Source organism: Octopus sinensis, linkage group LG4, assembly GCF_006345805.1.
Source record: "Octopus sinensis linkage group LG4, ASM634580v1, whole genome shotgun sequence".
Classification (NCBI taxonomy): Eukaryota; Metazoa; Mollusca; class Cephalopoda; order Octopoda; family Octopodidae; genus Octopus; species Octopus sinensis.
The window spans coordinates 110,323,976-110,348,425 of record NC_043000.1 but is presented as its reverse complement, the minus strand read 5'-3'; the positions used below and the strand labels follow the sequence as shown (position 1 = coordinate 110,348,425).

At 38.3% G+C, this 24,450-nt stretch overlaps 2 protein-coding genes across 3 annotated transcripts in view; one reads left to right on the top strand and one right to left on the bottom strand.

Moving 5' to 3' along the window:
- The window catches only part of LOC115210681 (angiomotin), a 45,598-nt gene extending 35,823 nt beyond the window's left edge, over positions 1–9,775 (top strand). Inside the window, exons 10-15 of the mRNA XM_029779354.2 lie at positions 844–978; positions 1,646–1,701; positions 2,552–2,695; positions 4,233–4,453; positions 7,341–7,420; positions 8,690–9,775. Of these exons, the coding sequence (XP_029635214.1) occupies positions 844–978; positions 1,646–1,701; positions 2,552–2,695; positions 4,233–4,453; positions 7,341–7,420; positions 8,690–8,734 (681 nt within the window). The 3' untranslated portion in view covers positions 8,735–9,775. The remainder of the gene's footprint in view (positions 1–843; positions 979–1,645; positions 1,702–2,551; positions 2,696–4,232; positions 4,454–7,340; positions 7,421–8,689) is intronic.
- Positions 9,776–19,498: 9,723 nt separating this feature from the next.
- Positions 19,499–24,446, bottom strand: LOC115210919 (transcription initiation factor TFIID subunit 13). 2 transcript variants are annotated; one of them, XM_029779703.2, is made up of 4 exons: positions 24,299–24,435; positions 21,971–22,037; positions 20,550–20,650; positions 19,499–19,749 (listed from the first exon to the last, which is right to left on the bottom strand). In XM_029779703.2, the coding sequence occupies exons 1-4, from the start codon at positions 24,359–24,361 to the stop codon at positions 19,573–19,575; spliced, it is 408 nt and encodes a 135-aa protein (XP_029635563.1). In that variant the 5' UTR covers positions 24,362–24,435; the 3' UTR covers positions 19,499–19,572. The 2 variants fall into 2 exon arrangements, with proteins under 2 accessions (XP_029635563.1, XP_029635564.1); XM_029779704.2 differs by having other exon boundaries at positions 19,573–19,749; positions 20,550–20,647; positions 24,299–24,446.
- Positions 24,447–24,450: the final 4 nt, after the last annotated feature.

Below are 24,450 nucleotides of genomic sequence, written 5' to 3'. Positions count from 1 at the left end.
TCATGAAATTAATGTGCAAGTGGCTGAGCACTCCACAGACACGTGTACCCTTAATGTAGTTCTCGGGGAGATTTAGCGTGACACAGAGTGTGACAAGGCTTGCCCTTTCGAAATACAGGTACAACAGAAACAGGAAGAAAGAGTGAGAGAATGTTGTGGTGAAAAAGCATGGCAGGGTTCACCACCACTCCCTGCCAGAGCCTCATGGAGTTTTAGGTGTTTTCACTCAATAAACACTCACAACGCCCGGTTTGGAAATCGAAACTGCAATCCTACAGCTGTGAGTCCGCTGCCCTAACCACTGGGCTATTGCACCTCCACTATACATACATATATATATATGTATATATATATATATATATATATATATATATATATATATATATATATAGATATATATATATAATGTGTATATATATATATATTTATATATATATAATGTATATATAAATGAGTGCATGTGTATTGCATATAAACCATAGTTGTTGATTCCTCCACATTGGTCCTGATCAAGCATATCTATAGTCAATGACGTTCCATCGGTGACCACCTCATCTATATCAAGAACCACATTGTCCATCATTTTTTTAAGACATTAGATTGCAATTCAGAATAGATTTTGCTGCTATTTTTAGCAGTTCAAGCAACCACACAACAGTTTCATCATTGGCTGCTGTTTCTAGCAGGCTTAGCCACCATATAGTAGTTCCCTCGTTCCCGCATATATAAGGATAAAAGTGTATCTGTATTTGATGTTGATGTCTTATGAACTATACGAAGTATTTGTGTTAATTATTAAATGTAAATGTTATTTAATGCAATGTTTCTGTGTTTAATTAACAGGTCAATAACGAAACTGGTTCTCCCAAAACTAATAATGAGCAAGATACCCAATCAAGTGGGAATATTGAAGACCTGAAGAAGTTACTCCAAGAAAAAGATACTCGGATGTTACAACTGGAGGCAGAAGTAGCCAAAGTGAGTTGCCGCATCCCACCAGATTAACTTGAATATTTCTTACAAACATGTCTTACATTTTAGCTGGCTTAATTTACCATCATCATCATAATCATTAACAACAACAATCTCTAATCTCTATAACAGTAAAAGGAAGAAGGCTGTGTTGGGCAGGCATGGCTGTGTGGTTAGGAAATTTGTTTCACAACCGTGTGATCTCAGGTTCACTCCCTCTTCATGTCACTATGGCCAAGTGTTTTCTACTATAGCCCTGAGCCAACTTAATCCGTGTGAGTGGATTTGGCTGATGGAAACTGAAAGATGTCTGATGTATGTGTATGTATACACAAACACACACATTTACATTTATCGTTTTATTGTCCACTTTTCATGCTTGCATGGGTCAGATGGATTTTTCTATGGCTGGATGCCTTTCCTGTTGCCAACCTTTGTATGGCCAACAAGGCACCACTTGCATTACAGTGACACTTGTTTACAACTCACATGAAGTGAAAGTAAGAAGAACACATGCACACACATACTCTGACATGCTTGAACAATTGTGAAGATCTGTTCACATGAAACCATTGGTTGCCTTGTTAACCCACAAATGAAGAATATATATATATGTATGTATGTATTTACCTTATCCAGTATGTATCTTATTTCTCTTGTGATATCATTTCAGTGGGAACAGAGATGTTTAACAGAATCAACAAAGAACCAGCTTGCTTCCAAATCCAGGTAATCTTCTGGCTTTTAATAAACTCTACATCTTTGAATAATTCTCTTCTTTTGAAAGCATGCATTCTTCAGTTCAATCCTACACAGGCTTTTGGGGTGATCAATAGCCTGTTACATTACCCCACCAGACACAAAGCCACCCACCTCAATACTGTTCCTTTTCTCAGTTGAGGGATCTTTGTCTTCCAAGTTATTTGGTGACCCTGCTAGTGCTGGTGCCACATACAAAACCCCCAGTCCACTCTGTAAAGTGGTTGACATATGGAAGGGCATCCAGCCATGAAAACCCATACCAAAGCAGACAGAGAGAGAGAGGTGTATTGATATGTATGTTTATGCATGTGTGTTTGTGTTTGTCCCCCTCCTCTCACTGTTGAGCGACCAGTGTTGGTTTGTTTTTTTCATCCCTGTCACTTAGCACTTCAGCAAAAAAGACTGACAGAATGAGTACTGGAGTGGTTTGTTCAACTAAACCCTTTGAGTTACAGCAGTGTCTCCAGCATGGCCAGAGTCCTAACACTGAAACAGACAGAAGATAAAAAGGAATCGAGATTTTATCAAGTAATATTCAAAGCTACTTTGACATGTTTGTCCATTCGAGTGGACTCTACTGCGATTGTTTAACCCCAAGAGGACATCTCCTGTAGCTGGTCAACTGGTTATGCGAATGAAGAACAAATAAAACAGCTACATCCGATAAAATTGCGAGCAGGGGGAGCGAACCCCTAGTGATTATTTCCTTGCTGTAACAAGACTAAATTTATGACCCTTTTCAAATCGAAAACCAATCCTGAAGAATTCTGCCAACTTGTATTTATTTGTATTATTTTTTTTTCTCTATAAATCACAGCGATGGACACCAACAGTTAGAGAAATATCCTAAAGGTGTTTCATTTGAAACTGAGAAATTACTCGCAGAGTCCAAATCTGAGAAACTGCGACATATGGAAGAGGCTTATCAAGCAAAGAAGAAAAGCACAGAGTTAGAAGCAAGGTGAGTTGGTCTCTCTTTTTTTTGTTTTGTTTTGTTTTTTATCCAAATTCCATCCAGTTTTTGGCATTTTATTTGTTCTTCATTTGCATAACCAGTCCATTTAAAGAGTACCCTTGAATCATCGAGTGATACGCTGTGCTTGAGAAGACCTTTTGAGTCAAGTAAAATCAAAAATCAAACTGGAAATTGTAGTTGTGGTCGATGCCAGTGCCACCTGACTGGCACCCTCTGTTGGTGGCACATAATAAGCACCATCCGAATGTGGTCGATGTCAATCCACTGCTCTCAAAATACTCTCAAAGCCTCTCACCTGATGATGTGTGGAGACACAGCTACTGCTAGATCATATTTATTCATATAATATATTATAAAACATGATATGGAAATCTTGAACAACTAGCAGCTATTGCCAGTCATAGAAACACTTGTGACTGGTGATTAGGGCCTACTCATTCCATCTTCTTGTTTTATATATGTATATGTATATATGTGTGTGTGTGTGTGTGTATCATACTAAATGCAGGTACATCGTGAGAAAGCAAGCTGACTGTGGTCTTTGTCTAAATATTTCTCTTGGACATACTGTGTTTAAAAACACAAAAAACGATCAACGGCAGACAGAGACTGTCCAGTGTTGGTAAGAATGCTAGGTGTGCATTTTGGTCTTGTTGGACTTTGTAGCAGATACCCAATGCTACCTGTCATACTAAGACAAAACTCATTGCTACTAATAGAGGAAAACAGTCGTTGAAAAATACGTTGGTGTTGCAATTAGTTGCGCAAAATTGAAATCGAAATCTGTCTATCATGCATAATGCAGAGACAACATGAAAAAGCAAATTTATTGTGGTATTTGTCTGGATATAAATATATCTTATGGATGTACTTAAAAGCAGAGAGAGATTTTATTACCACCAACCAATAGTATAATATATTATAAATAAAATTCTTTTCCCCAAAAAATAATTAGGGTGCTCCTTATACCTGAGCATATAACACATAGAAATAAATGTCTGTATGTACATGTGTGTGTTCAGTATATATCTACAAACATTGAAAACACCAAGAAATAAATAAATGGGTGCTTAACAAATGAAGTCCCTTCAGTTACAGACATCTTGTTATCATATTCACTGCTATTTCACAAATTATTGATTGGCCTCTCATAAATCCATAATCCTTGATTACAAATTGTGATCATCATCATCATCGTTTAACTTCCGCTTTCCATGCTGGCATGGGTTGGACGGTTCGACTGGGGTCTGGGAAGCCAGGAGGCTGCACCAGGCCTAGTCTGATCTGGCAGTGTTTCTACAGCTGGATGCCCTTCCTAACGCCAACCACTCCATGAGTGTAGTGGGTGCTTTTTACGTGCCGCCGGCACTGGTATCACAACTACAATTTCCATTGATTTTTGATCGATTTCGATTTCACTTGCCTCAACAGGTCTTCGCAAAAAGTTTTTAAAAATAAGTCTTATTATAATTTGTTTTGTTTTTTTGTTGATAACATGTCACTTGTGTTTTGTCTGTTTTAGAGTGAAAGAACTACAAACGAGTTTGGTTGAGAAAGAAGCAATGGTGAAGGCCTTGCAACGATCGTCCCTTGGTCGTAGCAGTGGGGTACGCACCCTGCACTGTACACCTCTCTGCTCTAATCTCATCACAGCCACAAGTTCCTTGACCAGGCAGTCTCGGTGCAGTCACGTTGAAGATTCAACTTTCAGAGATTATGGTCTGGCAAAACACACCAAATCAGGTGAGTGGAATCGCTCTCTTCTCTCCAGCCATTTATTTTGGATCTTTTTGTCTTTTACTTGTTTCACTCATTAAACTGTGGCCATGCTGGGGCACTGCCTTGAAGGGTCAACACCCACAGTACTTATGTTTAAGTCTTGTACTTACTCTACCGATCTCTTTTGCCGAACCACTAAGTTACATAAACTAACACATACACACACACACACACACACATATGGGCTTCTACATAGTTTCCTTCAACCAGATTCTCTCGCAAATCATCAGTCAGCCTGGGATTATTGTAAAAAACACTGTGGGAGCTGGGGATCAGCCCCACACCGTTGCAAAGCAAGCCATCTCTGCACCTGTATAGAATAATAGAAAAGAATAAAGCTTTATTACATTGTGTGTTTTCTTTTTTTTTTTTTTTTGTGGGTGTAGAAAAATTATGCTGACAAATACCATGTATTGTATGCACCCTTAATTTTGGTCTTATATATATATATATATAATATATGGAAAAAAAAGTCGAGATAGAAAATGCTAAAATAATTTTATAAAAAACATTTCAGTACCGGTTTCAGCCATTAAGACTTTTTCAACTGTAACAATTAAATAATTGAATTTAGAAAAATTAAACGAAAGTTGCTTTTTTTTAATATTTGCATAGTGTTCAAATACAAGTGGCATTTTCCTTGCTTCTGCCTGTCTCTGTCTCTCTTGTTTACTGTTGTGTATATGTATATATATATATCATCGTCGTTTAACGTCCGTTCTCCATGCTAGCATGGGTTGGACGGTTCGACCGGGGTTCTGGGAAGCCAGAAGGCTGCACCAGGCTCCAGTCTAATCTGGCAATGTTTCTACAGCTGGATGCCCTTCCTAACGCCAACCACTCCGTGAGTGTAGTGGGTGCTTTTTACGTGCCACCTGCACAGGTGCCAGGCGGGGCTGGCAACGGCCACGGTCAGATTGGTGTATTTTATGTGCCACCGGCACGGAAGCCAGTCGAGGCGGTGCTGGCATCGGCCACGAGTCGGATAGTGCTTTTTACGTACCACCAGACCAGGAATCCTGGCTGGTTCAATTCGATTTCGATTTCTCTTGCCCCAACATGTCCTCACAAGCAAAGGGGGTTGGCATGGGTGCCTGTCGTACGGTCGCATTGGAGTATTTTACGTGCCACGGCCACGAGTCGGATAGTGCTTTTTACGTACCACCAGACCAGGGATCCTGGCTGGTTCAATTCGATTTCGATTTCGCTTGCCCCAACATGTCTTCACAAGCAAAGGGGGTTGGCATGGGTGCCTGTCGTACGGTCGCATTGGAGTATTTTACGTGCCACGGTCACGAGTCGGATAGTGCTTTTTACGTACCACCAGGCCAGGGATCCTGGCTGGTTCAATTCGGTTTCGATTTCGATTTCGCTTGCCCCAACATGTCTTCGCAAGCATGGGGGGTTGGCATGGGTGTCTGTCGTCGGATGAGGTTCTATATCGACTTCGCTTGCCTCAACCGGTCTTTGTGTCCAAGGGAGGAAAGGCATTCATAAGTGGGCTGGGCTCACTTGTCCTGCCTGGTCTTCTCACGTACAGAATATTTCCAAAGGTCTCGGTCTCTGGTCATTTCCTCAGTGAGGCCTAAAGTTCGAAGGTCGTGCTTCACCACCTCGTCCCAGGTTTTCCTGGGTCTACCTCTTCCACGGGTTCCCTCAACTGCCAGGGATTGGCACTTTCTCACACACCTATCTTCATCCATTCTCGCCACATGACCATACCAGCGCAATCGTCTCTCTTGCACACCACAACTGATGCTTCTTAGGTACAACATTTCCCTCAAGGTGCTAACGCTCTGTCGAGTATGTACACTGACATTACACATCCATCGGAGCATACTGGCTTCATTCCTCACGAGCTTACGCATGTCCTCAGCAGTCACGGCCCATGTTTCGCTGCCATGTAGCATGGCTGTTCGTACACACGCATCATACAGTCTGCCTTTTACTCTGAGCGAGAGGCCTTTAGTCACCAGCAGAGGTAAGAGCTCCCTAAACTTTGCCCAGGCTATTCTTATTCTAGCAGTTACACTTTCAGTGCACCCACCCCCACTACTGACTTGGTCACCTAGATAACGGAAGCTATCAACTACTTCTAGTTTTTCCCCCTGGAAAGTGACGGAAGTTGTTTTCTGCAGATTTTCGGAGGTTAATGCTCCCGAGCATCTGCCACATACAAAAACTATCTTCCCAGTTAGCCTACCTTTGACATTGCTGCACCTCTTATGTGTCCATAGCTTACACTGGGTACATCTTATAGAGTTTCTACCTACACCTTTTCTACAGATCGAGCAGGGCCATCTTCCTGAAGATATTTGTGGATTGTCTACCTTTCTACTTATTAGTACTTTGGTTTTAGCTAGGTTGACTCTAAGGCCCCTTGATTCTAAACCCTCCTTCCACACCTGGAACTTCTCCTCCAGTTCTGATAGTGACTCAGCAATAAGAGCAAGGTCGTCAGCGTAGAGGAGCTCCCAGGGACAGCCTGTCTTGAATTCCTCCGTAATTGCCTGGAGTACTATGATAAATAGGAGGGGGCTGAGTACTGAACCCTGGTGGACCCCAACCTCTACTTTGAATTCTTCTGTGTACATGTTGCCAACCCTAACCTTACTTACGGCATCTCTGTACATGGCTTGCACAGTCCTCACCAGCCATTCATCTATCCCTAGTTTCCTCATTGACCACCAGATAAGGGATCGGGGGACCCTATCAAAAGCTTTCTCCATGTCAACGAAAGATATATATATATATATATACATTCCCTTTTAAACCTAATCTTAATTCTAATCCAGATTATCTGTTCCTAATCACTGTATTAACAAATCCTCTTTGTGTTTCCCTATTTCAGGCAGTGCTAATGATGTCGATCTAAGTAATTCCTATGAACTTGACACGTCTTGTACAGACAAGCACAATTCCTCATCAGAGGTAAGTTTCTTTCCAGCGCTTCATTCTTAGAATATTTGTTCTCTCTCTCACTCACACACACACACACATACAAGAACTTGCATTCTCACATGCCCACACACACACTTTCTCTCTATCTATCTCACATACCTTTTCACTTGCATACTGAACCTGTGAACAAGGAAACAAACAGACACGCTTGAAGCAGACCTGGAATAGAGAGGACATGTCATTGATGAGGTTGCCAGTGGCAACATAAGAACCTTGACAAAGATAGCTGATTGATTGATTGACCAAGCTATTTATTAATCAAATAAAGAAGTGAAATAGAATCAGTGGGTTTTTTTTTGGTTTTTTTTTATTCCTTCTCAAGCCATACCTGGCTCATAAGGGCCGGTTTTCCGGTTTCCTTGGCATATAGGTTCCCCATCTGGACGGGATGCCGGTCCATTGCAGGTGAGCTGCAAGATGCAGGAGGAAAGAGTAAGAGAAAGTTGTGGTGAAAGTGTCAGCAGAAGTTCGCCATTACTTTCTGCCGGAGCCGAGTGGAGCTTAGGTATTTCGCTCATTAACACACACATCGCCCGGTCTGAGATTCTAACCCACTCCTCTCACCACTAGGCCATGTGCCTCCACGTTTTTTTTTTTTTTAATATTAGCATAATGACCTTCCCTAGATAAATTTCAACACATGATTTCACATTAAGAATCTTGCAAACCAAATTCAAAAGCAGAATAATAATCTCAAAACAAAAATGCCATAAAAGTAGAAAAGGAAACTTGAGGGAAATTCGGTTGTTACTTTTAGCAAATGCCCCTCTAGGAGAGCAAGTGCATAGTAAAGTACCAACGTCATAGCACTAATGACAGTATATTATTATTATTATTATTATTATTATTATTATTATTATTATTATTATTATTATTATTATTATTATTATTATTATTATTATTATTATTATTATTATTATTATTATTATTATTCTTCTTCTTCTTCTTCTTGTTGAGGCGGCAAGCTGGCAGAAATGTTAGCACACCAGGCAAAATGTTTAGCGATATTTCATCTGTCTTTGCATTCTGAGTTCAAATTCCGCCGAGGTCGACTTTGCCTTTCATCCTTTCAGGGTCGATAAATTAAGTACCAGTTGTGTACTGCGGTCAATCTAATTGACTGGCCCCTTCACCCAAAATTTCAGGCCTTGTATCTAAAGTAGAAAAATATTATATGTATGTTTTTGCTGTTGCTTTTTTTAAATTATTATTTTGTTATTTCTCTTTTTGTTATTACAGAGTGATGGAAAGGAAGATGCCGAACGCAAACTGTGGCAAGTGTGAACTTCGATAAGAACATCAAGAACATTTTGTCCTGATTGAACCTACTTTCACATTTCTGCAAGTTTATCTTGCTAAATGATGGCAGTGCTGAATACTGCTCCTTTGGTATTGGTGTGGAGTGTGATGATCCTTCCAGGAATTTTACTCACACGCACGCACGCTCACACACACACACACATATATATACATATATAATTATACATACGGTTGTATTTGCAAATATCTCTACTTGCAAAATAACTTTGCAGACATATTAAAAAGACCTCAATAACTAACATCCATTCAATTTGATATATATATATATATATATAGAAGAGAAAGTACGTTGAGTAAAGTAATATTTGCAAAAAGCTGATATTTTACTAATATAATTGCAGGTTACACTTCCAGTCCTTGCTTTTATCATAGTATAGTTGTGAGTTAACAAACAACATACATCTATGCACACCCAAGATTCTACGCCACATAAATCATTACATATATATATATATAGAGAGAGAGAGATTCAGATGAATATGGTACTTAAGTTAAAGGCACCAGAATTTGGTATGGTATTATCCATATAAATCAAATGGGGTGATTATAATCAAAATAAGCAACAAGGATATCCAAGGTAGAGTAGTACAATTGTTTCATGCTACTTCATTTTATTAAACCCTTGTTGCTTATTTTGAGTATATATATAATGTACGTTTGCCAACTTACTACTACTTGTGGTAACTCATTTGTATTAGTTTCAGCTTCTGTTATGTATATATGTATATATACACTCACACACACATATATGTGTATATATGATTCAGTGTGTGTGTGTATTTTATTGTTGTGTGTGTTTATGTGGAGTACCTACCGAAAGAAAAAGCAGTCGTAGTGTCATTGAAGATGTCTCTTGTATTCCGTTGCAGGATCAGCGGAAACAAACCCCACACACACACAAACATTAACTCAATCAAATAATGGAGAAAATAAAACTCCAAGAGTTATGTTTCTGTTAATTTATATTCTAACCATTTTAGCGTTTATATATATATATATATATATATATATTATATATATATATATATAATTTTTTTTTTTGAAATTCAATTTTTTTATTGCTGTGTGAGCCTGTTTTTTTTTTATTATAATTAATGTTTCGTTATTATTTTTTTAATTATTATTATTATTATTACTATTATTGACATGGTGATCAGTTGAGCATCTGATGAAATACCTTTGGGTAATTTTATTATGGTCGCCATTTTTATTAAAACAATCTGAGATTAAAATCTCACCAAGGTTGACTTATCCTTTCATTCTTTTAACAAGAATATATATTTATATATATGGATATATATAAAGAAAAAGGTACCAGTCAAATATTGGGGTCGATTCAATCAACTATAATTTCCCACTCAAAAAAAAGGGAAAGAAAAAGTTTTGCGGCCTTATGTTATTCTGAGAAACCATTTTAAGGGCTGTGGATATGCAGAATTGGTAGAGCATCATACTAAATGTCTTGTGATAGTTTCAACTCTATGTTCTCACTTGAAATTCTGCTGAGGTCTACTTTGCCTTTCATCCTTACTGGGTAGATAAAATTTAAAAAATACCAGTCTAGCACTGGGGTAGATATAATTGACAAGACTCCTTCCTCTAAATTTGAGGCACAGTGCCTATGTTACAACTAATTATTATTATTATTATTATTATTATTGATGTCAAAAAAACTTCTTTTTTTTTTTCCTGCAATATATCTAAAGGGTTGTGAGTGTCCAGTTCGCTCCATGGTGGCTGGTCTACCATTGAGAGGAACTTTACTGTAAAAGAAAGAAATTGAGCAAAAAAAGAAAAAAGGATTTAATTTTGTAAAAACGAAAAACCTATTTTTATTTAATCTTTTGTATAAAATAACCATTTTCAACCAGCCCCAGCTGCAGCAGCAGCAGTATATGATTTCTTCCCAATTCCCCTTCCATGCTGTGTGTGTGTTTTATCATCATCCGGTGTGACATCCTCAGATAAATATTTAGGGACAATGTTGTTTGTTGTCAGTTGAAAGCTGGATCCTGTTTTCTCTCTCTCTCTCTCTTACACACACACACACTCAACTATCCTTATTCCACTGTTAGTTGAAAATCATAATTATACAGTTCTTTCAAACACACACATGCATGTCCTTGTATATATATATATATGTGTGTGTGTGTGTATATATACACATATATATACATATAGAAAGGCAGTGCGTTAGCAGAACCGTTAACATGCCAGGCAAGATGCTTCGTGGCATTTCACCCATCTTTACGTTTTCAGTTCAAATTCCGCCAAGGTCAACTTTCCCATTCATCCTTTCGGGGTCGATAAAATAAGTACCAGTTGAGTACTGGGGTCAATGAAATCGACTAGCCCCCACCTCGCCCAAAATTTCAAGCCTTGTGCCTACAGTAGAAGGATATATATATATATATATCCTTCTACTGTAGGCACAAGAAAATGGAGAAACAAATTTAGTTTGTTCATCAACTTTCGGATATTATAATGTTGGATTATTTATTCATTTAACAAAATGAGAACATCAAAGATATAAGATAAGAATACAAATTTAAAAAGTCATAATATAAATTAAAGAAATCATTAAAATCACTTCTTACAGCTGTTTCAGCCTATGGCTAAAAGTAGATAATTTTATTTTCATTGCCTATATAAAGTGTGTGTTCTATATAAAGTGAGAGAGATGAAGGAGAAGAGACAGGGGTATGGATTCACAATTCCCACCTGCCGTTCTTTCAATAAGAACTGACCCCTAATCCTTGAAACTTTCAACTGTGGATGTCTTAAACAACATTGCCCATCATGTGTGTGTGTGCATGTGCCATGTGTCTGAAGATTTTTTTTTTTTTAAATCCATTTCACACTTTGTAAATAGATTTCTCTTAATCCCACTTCAAAAAAATATTTATCATTTGTACAGAATATTTGTAATAAACATTTTGAACGGAAAGGAAGAAAAAAAATCTGTATGAGACATCAGGTTTCATTGAATAATCTGTTATAAATTAAAATCATTAATTATTAATTTGCAATTGTATGTAAGCCTCCCCCGCCCACTCCTCCCCCTGTTGTCGTTCCCTTTACCTATTTATTGCCGACTTGCAGGCAAGTTTCTGTTTTTTGACTTGTACCAAGTTTCACTAATGACTAATATAATGTTTGGAATGACCACCTCCCCCAGATGGATTGTCTTTGCTTCATTTTAAGGAGCTACAAAAAAAAATAATAAAATTAGATAAAGGCATCAAGAAGTTTGATTATAACAATCAGGATTGTTGCAGTTCTTTTGGATTTAAAGAAATCTTACTTAGTGATGGACATTAGAATGATATATATATATATATATGTATCTATATATATTAGTTTATTAAATTTTGTTACATTCAAATGGTATTTAGAAAAAATATTAGTTGTTTTGTTTTGTTTCTTGTTTGTTTTTTTTATGTGTCTCTCCAAAATGCTTTCTAAATTCATTAATAGAATGGAAACTACTTAAACGAGAGACAACCGGACAATGTTTTCTTCTTTGTGTGATTCTGTGAGGGTTTTTGGGTTTAGTGTCTCTTGGAATTGGTTTGCTTTTTGCAGGAACTGCAATGGCTACTTGGAGGTTTTGTAAGCTCTTCTAAACCCACCACAAACGTTGGAAACCCTCTCATGTCAACAGGTATCTCAGGGTCACAAGTGAAGCATCAAGGACTGATTTCAGTCTTTTCCTGTAAAAATTTGCTCCATATTTTTTTGTCTTTCTACAGAAACATTTCATTAAATCGTAAGAAAGACTGACAGAAAAACCCATTTATCTCATGCCTACAGGTTCTTGAAGCTGTGGATAAACATGATTTTCAAGGCTTGAAGGATGAAAGGAGAACACTATTTCCTTAATGTTGTCCAGATGCCATTGCTACTTATTAATTAATATTTTAATCTAATTATAATCTCACTCCAAAAACGCCTTCATTTATATATATTTTGAGACAGAATATAGTAAGCTTTCTTGTTAAAGAATCTGCAACTCAAGTTAGTCTAAAAGTGATAAAATAGTTTGGCAATTTACCCGAAATAGGAATTATCCTTCCAAAGTACAGGTACAACATCAATCTCCTGGAACTTTTGCTTCCAAAACCTTTCTGGATGATTGATTTTCCAAACCAGAGGCAGTTGGTCACCTTGGTCAATGAGCTCTAAATTAACTGATTATTGAATAATTATGTGAAAAAATTCTTGTGCATTAGTGTAAATTAATGCCGATGATAGGAAGTTCTGAACTGTCGCTGTCCAGAAAGTTAACGTTGTACTTGCATTTTTTTTTTTTTAATCTTTATGTGAAAGGGGAGAATCCAGCAATGAAAAATATAACCAAACAAAGCAGGTTACTTTGTTTTGGTACCTGGGATTGTACCCCTATATACCCTGTACCCAAACTTCAGTACTTTAACAGTCAATGAAATTAAATGAACAACTGCTGATTAAAAGAGAAAAAAAAAATGGAACAATTTAAAGGAACCTGATTTCTGAAATACATTTTGGTTTTCTGTGTAAATGCGATGAATTCATAAAGTTGTTTTTTTTTTTATGTATCAAATATATTTTCACTGGGAAATGTTGTAAACATGTGAAAATAAAAATAATTTTTCATGAAAATCTGTCATCTTGTTATTTTTAAATTGCAAAAAGAAAATGTGGGCATGGTTGTGTGGTTAAGGATCTCACTTTACAACCACGTGGTTTCAGGTTCAGTTCCAATGCATGGTACCCTGAGAAAGTGTTTTTTTTTTATAGCTGCAGACCAATGTTGTGAGTGAATTTGATAGGCGGAAACTGCAAGGAAGTCTCTCATATGCATGCATGTGTATGTTTTTTACTGTCCCTTGCCTTAGCACAACATAAAAGTTGTAAATGTGTGTCACCATCCTGCAAGCAGAGTTCATTACCAAGATCAAAATTTCCCCTTTTGGCTTACAGACAAAGATGACAAGGAAGATACTCAGTCAAAGAAAAAGAGATGTGAATAAGGATGCCATTAATTCCAGTTTTCCCTCAAGACAAATTACTGGTTCATAGCATTACCTGTGAATTAATCTCCACACCTTCAAATTACATTGGAATAAATATATAATAATGAACTTACCATATTCAGGTACTCAGGTTCACAACTTATCAGAGAAGGTCAGCAAAGGGCATGCACAATACTTATTCAGCAACAGTACTTTGTAGTAAAGATTTTTGCCAACATAACATGGCATTCCTGGTTTAGGACGAATGTTGCTGTAATTTAGCCCCAGGAGACATCGTCTCCAACTGGCTATATGACATGATCTGTGTCCTTATATTTTTGAACAAAGGAACCTAGCGCCCCTACTCAGCCCAAAACAATATCTGTGCTAGATTCCCTTGTTCGAAAATATAAGGACACAGAGTGTCGTATAGCCAGCTGGAGATGATGTCTGCTGGGGATAAATTACAGTAACATTCATCCTAAACCAGGGCTGTCGTGTTATGTTGGCAAACAATCTTTACTCCATGAAAAGTTTTACCTTAAATTTCTTTTCTAGTCTAAGCCACAAAAGCATAGCAAAGCAGATGTAACCCTTTTCATGTTCTGTGTGTTACATGTGGTACCCAGAACATATTTCCCTGGTGTCCATACATCATTTAAGATACACATTTCCAGCTCCTTTTCTTTCTTTCTTTTTTTATCTTTTTGACCACCGGAGCAACTTGGGATTTATAAAAAGAAAACTCTATATCATTCAGAACATATAAAACGTGTGAAAACAAGGATTGGACGTTTGGGACTGCTTGGGATAGGCAAAGGGTTAAGCAAATCATCATCATCATCATTTAACGTCCATTGTCCATGTTGGCATGGGTTGGACAGTGTGACCAGGGCTGGCAAGCTGGAGGCTGCATCAAACCCCAGTCCGATTTGGGATGGTTTCTACAGATCGATGCCTTTCCTAATGCCAACCACTGCAAGAGTGCAATGGGTGATATTATGTGCCATCAGCACGAGTGCCGTTTGTGTGACACCAGTATCTGCCACGACTGTGATTTTGCTCAGCTTGATGGGTCTTCTTCTCAAGCACGACGACATAATGCCAAAGGGCTCGACCCTTTCCTCCGTAAGGCCCAACAATCGGCCACTTTGAACAAACTAATTGTCATAACTAAAATTCTATTCATCAGAGAGGGAAGGTGCATGGCTTAGTGGTTAGAGGTATTTGGCTCTTAATCATATGGTCAGGAATTCGATTCCTTGCAGTGCATTGTGTCCTTGAGCAAGACACTTTGCTCCTGTCCACTCAAAGGGCCAGCTTTGTCACACTAGATCTCCCTGAGAACGTTATGGTTACGTGTGTCGGTGGATTGCGCAGCCACATGCACGTTAATTTCACGAACAGGCCAGCGACGGAGTGCCCAGTTATTAGTCATTGACTGTAATTGTCTTTTCTTCATCGAGTAATTCTGTGATTAGTATTTTAATGCCTCCCCCGCCCCCCGTTCCTTGGATATGGCGACGTTGATTTCACTATTAGAATTCATGCGGAGTGCATCCCAGGCAATGAGCCTGCATAGTTTCTTCTCTAAAAACTAAGCTTGGGGGAGACGGTGGGGAAGGAGGAATGCGTGTAAGGGAGACAACTTCATCCTTGATACACGATGTTCAAGGGAGACAATCCATAATGCGAAAGTGGCTACAAGGGAAATTGTTGGACCATGAAACCATATCTTCAACATAAAGGTTTTAGATATTTTTCTTTGTTGGTGGCCTCAGTCACTGGATTGACGTTACGCTGAATCACTGCCTCGAAGGGTTTAGCTAATTAACTCCAGTGTTTATTTTGTAGCAACAACTGAATAGAATGAGTAGAAAAGCTAAAGTGACAACACACACACGCACTAATATAGCGATGGGAAGATCATGTTTGGAATCATTGCCTGGCGAATCACAAGATTCGTACAGTATAACGGATATGTTAATGAAGCAGTCCAGAAGGCAAGGATTCCTGGATGCATAGAACATGCATTTGCCATCAGGGAAGTTATCACCTGTGCAAAACAACTGATGAAAAACCTGTACATTGTACGGCTAGATCTTGCCAATTCGAGCAGTTATGGACTTCTTTTGGATTCCAGATGTTCAACGAATGCTGATGTGTTACTACGACAACTTGAAGATGAGATTTACAGCAGGAAAGTTCACAACGGAGTGGCGACGGCTAGAAGTAGGAAGTGCAGCTGGATGCACGATATCAGTCATTTGTGCTGGTCATGGAGATGTTACTAAGATCTACAAACTGTGGGAAATCTGTTACAAGGACACCATTAAGGGCTTTTATGGATGACATAACGGTATTTTCAGAAAGTAAAGAAGCAGCAGTTGGACGAACGAACAGGATGGGTGAGAATGAAATTCAAAGCCAAAGAATCTCGAAGCGTGGCTTTTGTGAAAGGAAGGCAAAAAGAAGTGAAATGCAGGATAGGAGGTGAAGATGTACCAACGGTGAAAGAACAACCAGTAAAGATTCTCGGCAGATGGTAAAGAGATTTATTAAATAAGAAGGAAAGCAAAGAAACACACGATTTAGTGGAACATGGACTAAAGGCAATTGACGGAACAGCATCATCACAGAAATTCAGTTTGACAGAACATGTCTCACTGACGTTTTCTCTTCGCATCTACATTCAGCAGTCGTTTGTATGTTCCACCGGACTAAATTCCCCAGTGAAGGGAAAACAGCGAAGGTAGACTTGACCAGGAAGGTTGTTCTTGCTTGTTCCCAGGTCCAAAGTGCCTTCCATGAGATCCTGAAACTGACCATCATATTCCTCCCATCTTAGGCACTGTCCCACCATATATATATATATATATATATATATATATATATATATATATATATATATATATATATATATATATATATAAATGTATATATATGTATAAATGTGTATATATACATACACATGTATATTTATATACGTATATATATGCATATATACATACACATGTGTATGTATGTATATATATATATATATACATGTGTATGTATACACACACATATATATATAAATAAGAAAACGGATAAGAAACATATATATAAGAATAAAAGAATCATCCATAACTTGCAATAAGCAACATTAAATGTTTTTACTGTTATTTCTATATTTTCTGCAAACAAAATGCACAAAAATGCTACACATTTGCATTATGTTATATATACAATAATAATAAGGGACGTTACCGTATACATTTTTACAAACCAAGGACATTATATAGACCTCCTTGACTCAAGTTAGAGAAGGGGTGCGTATTATACACAAGGTTTAGGTTTTTCAGAGGTACAGCCCCCTAAAAATCCCTGCATATTATACTCAAGGGCGGACTATACTCGAGGATTTTCAGTATACACATTAAACTATGGTTTACCTTTTAAATTACCTGCAGCTGTAATCCTTATACCAAGGGCCATACTTACGGAGGTAATTACCAGGAGTGCCTCTGGTTACTTCTATCCCTTAGAGGGCTAAATACCTCTAACTTATACCTTATATATATATATATATATATATATATATAGACACTTGTGAAGACCTGTTGAGGCAAGTGAAAATCAAATCAAATCAAACCAAATCAAAATAGATGAACATCAATGGAATTTGTATCCTTGTGGTACCAGTGCCGGTGGCACATAAGAAAACCTTCCGAACGTGGCCGTAGCCAGTACCGCATCGACTGGCCTCCGTGCTGTGGGCACATAACAAACACCATCCGAGCGTGGCCGTTCGCCAGCCTCGTCTGGCACCTGTGTTGGTGGCACATAAAAAACACCATCCGAGCGTGGCCGTCTGCCACCTGTGTCGGTGGCACATAAAATCACCCACTACACTCTCGGAGTGGTTGGCGTTAGGAAGGGCATCCAGCTGTAGAAACACTGCCAGATCTGACTGGCCTGGTGCAGTCTTCGGGCTCGCCAGACCCCAGTTGAACCGTCCAACCCATGCTAGCATGGAAAGCGGACGTTAAACGACAATGATGATGATGATGATGATGATGATATATATATTCCTTATATATTTATATATATATATATATAATATATATATATATATACACACATGACCTTCGAATGTTGGGCCTCACAGAGACAATGATGAAAGACCGAGATCTCTGGAGATATGCTGTGACTGCAAAGACCTGACAAATAATGTGAGTTCATGGCTGCTTCCTGCATCAGTTTCACATAGCCCCAGCCCATCCAAAGTACCTTGGATTGCAGAACGACCTACTGTGCTTACCTTGGTTCGTAGGGTGACCAGCTGTGCTTGAGGAGACCTATTGAGTCAAGTACATCAACATCAAAAAATCAAATGGAAATTGTAGTTGCGATACCTGTGCCAGTGGCACGTAAAAAGCACCAACCGATCGTGGCCGCTGCCAGCCTCCCCTGGCACGTAAAAAGCACCCACGGAGTGGTTGGCATTAGGAAGGGCATCCAGATCAGACTGGAGCCTGGTGCAGCCACCTGGCTTCCCAGACCCCGGTCGAACCGTCCAACCCGTGCTAGCATGGAAAACGGACGTTAAACAATGATGATGATATATTCTTTAGTTTCTTTCTGAGGAAGAGCGTAGGCTCAAAACGTTAAAGACTTTTTCAATTCCTGAGCGTTATACTAATACATCTGTTTGTTGTCTATACCACCTGTCTTCGTATTTTGTTTTTTGAATTTTCTCCCAATATATATATATATCAACAGACAGATAGATAGGTTTAAGAGACAGAACCACCTTCAAGCAATTTAAACAACATTGAACGACATTATCCATGATAGAGATATATAAGATTAAATTTTATCAAAATTAATATCTACAATTCTTATTCTGAATCCTATATTAAATTATATAGACTACGCACATTTCATGACAATATCTATCGGTATTGCTGAAATAGGTCTTGAAATTCAATACCTTATCAATCCGACTATACTGCCAATTCTCCCACTAAATACATATAAGACCCGGCAGGACAAGTGAGACCATAACCCGTGGCCTCTACATTGGATGTAGCCAGTCCACTTATGTATACCTTTCCTTCTTGGGACACAATACTCTACTTATGAAGACCTGTTGAGGCAAGTGAGAATCGAAATCGATCAACATCAATGGAAATTGCAGCTGTGATACCAGTGCCGGTGGCACGTAAGAGAACCATCCAAACGTGGCCATTGCCAGTGGCGCCCCGACTGGCCTCGTGCTGGTGGCACGTAAAAAGCACCAACCGATCATGGCTGCTGCCAGCCTTGCCTGGCAGCTGTGCCGGTGGCACGTAAAAAGCACCCACTACACTCACGGAGTGGTTGGCGTTAGGAAGAGCATCCAGCCGTAGAAACATTGTCAGATCAGACTGGGCCTGGTGCAGCCTTCTGGCTTCCCAGACCCCAGTTGAACCGTCCAACCCATGATAGCATGGAAAGCGGACGCTAAACGATGATGATGATGATATATATACACACAATTAACTTGTTGCAGCTTCCATCCAGCAAATCCACTCACAAGGTTTTGGTTGGCCTGAGGCTTATAGTAGAAGACACTTGTCAAAGATTCCCCACAGTGAGACTGGGCTTGAAACAATGTGACTGGGGAGGAAACATGAAGGAGCCATGCTTACACCAAATATAAATGAAAATCCAACTCAAAGTTAAAGGAATGACACTGAAGACAGAAATAGGAAAGAAAAATATATTTACATAAAAGACAAATACAAAGAATGAGATGCGAGCGAAAGCAGTTGGAATTTGAGGTTATTTAGTCGTCGCATATTTAATTTCATCAAAAGCCTTCCTGGCTTTTCTTAATTCTTCATTCATTGTTAGCAGTTCTTTGACACGGGAATATTTTTTGGCATCTTTCCGAATCAAAAAGATAATATCTTCTACCTGAATTCGACCAGGACGTCCGACTTCCATAGCTTTTTTAGTCTGCAAGATGGAGAAAAATCAAATCAAAACGTGAAGTAATATTCTAAACTATGAAAGCCAAATTAGATTTAAGCTCAAAATCATTTAATAGAGTTACATTCTAAAAATTGTTATCAAATATGTAGAAAAAATATAATTATATTGATTATGAAAATTTAATTACAAATATAAAGTGTATATTTTATTTTTAAATTATATTTTTATATTTCTATGCTGAGTTGTCAAACATTTAAACCAAATTTTCTCAAAACAACTTGTCCGACCATCCCATAGGCCTCCCCTTTGAGAAACACTGATTTAACCTAAATTTGAGACACCAGCAAAAGAAGAAATAAAGATAGACTTTTTTTCTATTCCAAGAAAAACGATTTTACAAATGCACGTTCCCATGGCTTTATCAATCGCATTGTCACCTGGAATCGATTTTTGTAATATTTTCAAGACTTATATATGCCCTGATACCGTCGCTATCTATATATCAAATTTGAGCGCAATTCGATGGAGGATGCCCGAGATCCTAGAAGACACACACACAGACAGACAGAACGGATTTTATATAAGAGATGATAGAAATTTACTGTTTTAAGATGATCTTAATTAAAATCTGAACACAAATTTTTGTTCCAAACACCAAATTAATAATGACATCATTTCGCTAAATTTTACCTCGTTTTCAAAAATGATTGAAATAAATTCTGTCTGACCCATGCAAACATAAGTAGTGGACATAAAATGATGACAATGATGATTTGTTTGATGCATTTTAAATGAAGTAAAAAGAAAAAAAAAAAGAATCTTACCATTTCTGTTATGTATTCAACCACAAGGTCTTCCAGAAGATCAACCGATTCCGTGTAAGGGTTTTGATCATCGCCAAATCCATACATCATACAACGTACTGCTACAAAAAAGAACTATGTGAACTAAATGGCTGTTCGTGCACAGGATTAATTAAGAAAAATCTGACACTTTGAAACCACATGGTTTCAGGTTCAGTCCCACTGCACAGCAGTTAGGGCAAGTGTTTTCTACTATAGCCTTGGGCCAACCAAAGCCTCATGAATAAATTTGGTAGATGGGAACTATGCCCATTGTATATATACATATATGTGTATATTTTTATTAATATTTAACAGAAGCAACAGAGTGACTTGAGGTCCGAAAGTTTCATGCATTGGTACTTATCATACTAGTTACAGGTCGAAGAGTTGTGGGTTTATACAGCTGGTGACATATATGTGTATATTTTTATTAATATTTAACAGAAGCAGCAGAGTGACTTGAGGTCCGAAAGTTTCATGCATTGGTACTTATCATACTAGTTACAGGTCGAAGAGTTGTGGGTTTATACAGCTGGTGAGAATATATATATATATTATTATGGCTGCCCCCTCGTTATCGAGTATGGCCATTGCACGAAGCTTAACTGTTACTGGTGCTGTGATCGAATGTGACTTTTTAGCACAGCTAAAGATCTACAATGTCTTGTACAAAATTGGCAACTAAAACCTTTACTGGTAATAGCCGGCTGTAGTTGTAACTGGGCTTCATGTACCTTTGCATGTCGTTTAAGTCCTCCTGTCGAATTACACTCTCTTCCACATGCCGACAGATATGATTAGTATGGTGTGTTACACCACCACCAGTGGCCAGGTTGTCACTCAACATACAGGCGTGTGGTAAGTAGCTTGCTTACCAACCACATGGTTCTGGGTTCAGTCCCACTGTGTGGCACCTTGGGCAAGTGTCTTCTATTATAGCCTCAGACTGACCAAAGCCTTGTGAGTGGATTTGGGAGATGGAAACTGAAAGAAGCCTGTCGTATATATGTATATATATATATGTATGTGTGTGTATATGACTGTGTATATGTTTGTGTCTGTGTTTGCCCCCACCCCACCAACATCACTTGACAACTGATGCTGGTGTGTTTGCATCCCTGTAACTTAGCAGTTTGGCAAAAGAGACGAGATAGAATAAGTACTAGGCTTACTGTAATGTAGAGCCTGCTGTAAGATCTGTACAAGGGCTAACCTGCAAACCCTCATATGATAAAATATTGTTTTATCATCAATCATTGAATACAGAACAAGTAATGATAACAAAATTATTGATCTCTTTACAATCCTCCAATTACTTTCCCGAACAATTATCTTATAAATAAAAGTTAGACTAATCCAACACAAACAAAAGGGAAAAACACCAGAAATGACAGTCTTACATTCTTTTGAAAAGATCTTTTTCCTCTTTTCCAGTGGTGAATCGTCTTCAATATCTTCATCGTCAAACTGCCAATAAAAAAAGAGAAGAGCATACATATCAAGGCTAAGCACAGATATGGCTGTGTGGTAAGAAGCTTGCTACCCAACCACATGATCTCAGGTTCGGTCCCACTGCATAGCACTTTGGGCAAGTACCTTCTACTATAGCCCCAGGCTGACCAAAGCCTTGTGAATGGATTTAGTAGACAGAAACTGAAAGAAGTCTGTCATATACATGTGTGTGTTTGTGTGTGTGTGTACCCTTATCTAGACATCACATGATGCTTGCAAATGAACATCATCTTCAATAAGTGACATTGTTTTATTTCCAACCTTCTGTGGAAAACTCGAGCAGGTATGGGAAAATATTGCCAAGAAGGATGCTTGGTCACAGAAAATCTGCTTCAGCAAAATTCCATTAGACCCATGCAACATTGGAAACATCATCATCATTTAATGTCTGCTTTCCATGCTAGCATGGGTTAGATGGTTTGACTGAGGACTGGCGAGCCAGATGGCTGCACCAGGCTTCAATCTTGATCTGGCAGTGTTTCTACAGCTGGATGCCCTTCCTAATGCCAACCACTCCGAGGGTGTAGTGGGTGCTTTTACATTGCCACTGGCACAAAGGCCAGTCAGGTGGTACTGGCAACAACCTCGCTCGAATCTTTTACTCATGCCGCCGGCACAGGTGCCAGTAAGGCAATGCTATAGACATTAAACAATGATGATAACATCCATGAGTAAAGAAGGTACAGGCATGGCTAAGTGGTTAAGAAGTTTGCTTCTGACCCATGGGGTTCATGTTCAAACCTAGGACACAGCACTTTGGGTAAGTGTCTTCTATGAGTGGATTTGCTAGGTGGAAACTGACCTCTGTGTGTGTGTGTGTATGTGTGTAGACCTACACAGAAGACATACAAACACATCAATTTTAAGTATCCCTCTGTAGACTGAAAACCTGAAGAGCAGCCATCCCAGAGAAACAAGTAGCAATTGCATTATATATGTATATTGACAGTAAATCATAAATCCCCCCCACCAAAAAAAAATCTATAATACTCTAAGTTATAGAGCAGTAGAATATATAAAGAATAGATACGGCCGGTTTATGGGATTACCCTAGGCTTCACGTCCATAAACCACTTAGCTTTACATCAGACCCTAAACCCATTAGCCTCGCCATATCTATCTTTATCCACACACGCATATATATATAGTGGCTGTGTGGTAAGTAGCTTGCTTCTCAACCACATGGTTCCAGGTTCAGTCCCACTGCATGGCACCTTGAGTAAGTACCCTCTACTATAGCCTCAGGCCGACCAAAGCCTTGGGTAGATTTGGTAGACGGAAACTGAAAGAAGCCCGTCGTATATGTACATGTCTATATATATATACAATTTATAAGTAAGGGCAAAAGAAAAAATTTCTAATGCCAAAATATGCCGAAAATAGACATAACGTCAGAAATTCTTTCTTTTCCCCTTACTTATAAATTGTTTATAAATTTAACCTTCAAAGGTATTTTTTAATATGCTGGCCATTGACGTGAATTTGCTACCCATCGAAACATATGTCGAGAGTAAAGGAATTTTGTTAACATCTTCATTTATTTATATATATATATATATTTACACACACATGTATACGGGCTTCTTTCAGTTTCCATCTACCAAATCCACTTACAAGGCTTTGGTCGGCCCGAGGCTATAGTAGAAGACACTTGCCCAAGGTGCCACGCAGTGGGACTGAACCCAGAGGGATGTAGTTGGGAAGCAAACTTCTTACCACACAACCACCCCCATCCAAACAATAAACCTATACAAGGTTTCTTGATCTGCTAGAATTAGTAGCCAAATATCCCTCAAATCACAGCCTGGTCACACGGTGTACCTCCTGGGGGATCTAAGTGTGGCTTGGATTTTAAAAATATTTTTATATATCATCAGACTTCAGAAAGTCCATGCGAATATTTGAGCACTTTGATTATTAAAACAATGTAAGCAATCATTTTCCAAAACAGTCAACTTTAAACAGTTTGTTTTTAAACTTCTCATACGTAGTAAGTCGGTAAATGTTTGGTTGTTCTTCAGTGAGACACGAAGTCAAGATTAAAGAAAGACAGATAGAAATAGGTAGATCTAATATACAATATATATATCAGTTGCGTAGCAATATTTACATACACGTATGTATATACATACAGCCACACTGTTGTACAACGATTACACAATATGTAAACATATTATATATATATGTGTATCCACAATCAACACATAAATACGCACCTGATCTTTGTCCGACTCGGCCATTTTGTCAAAGTGTAAATTACCAGGCGAACCGAAATTCATTTTATAATCTCCTGCCTGAAACTTAATCTATGCATATAATTAAAACCAAACTGAATTAAACTAATGCTATGATATCTCGTAAAACATAA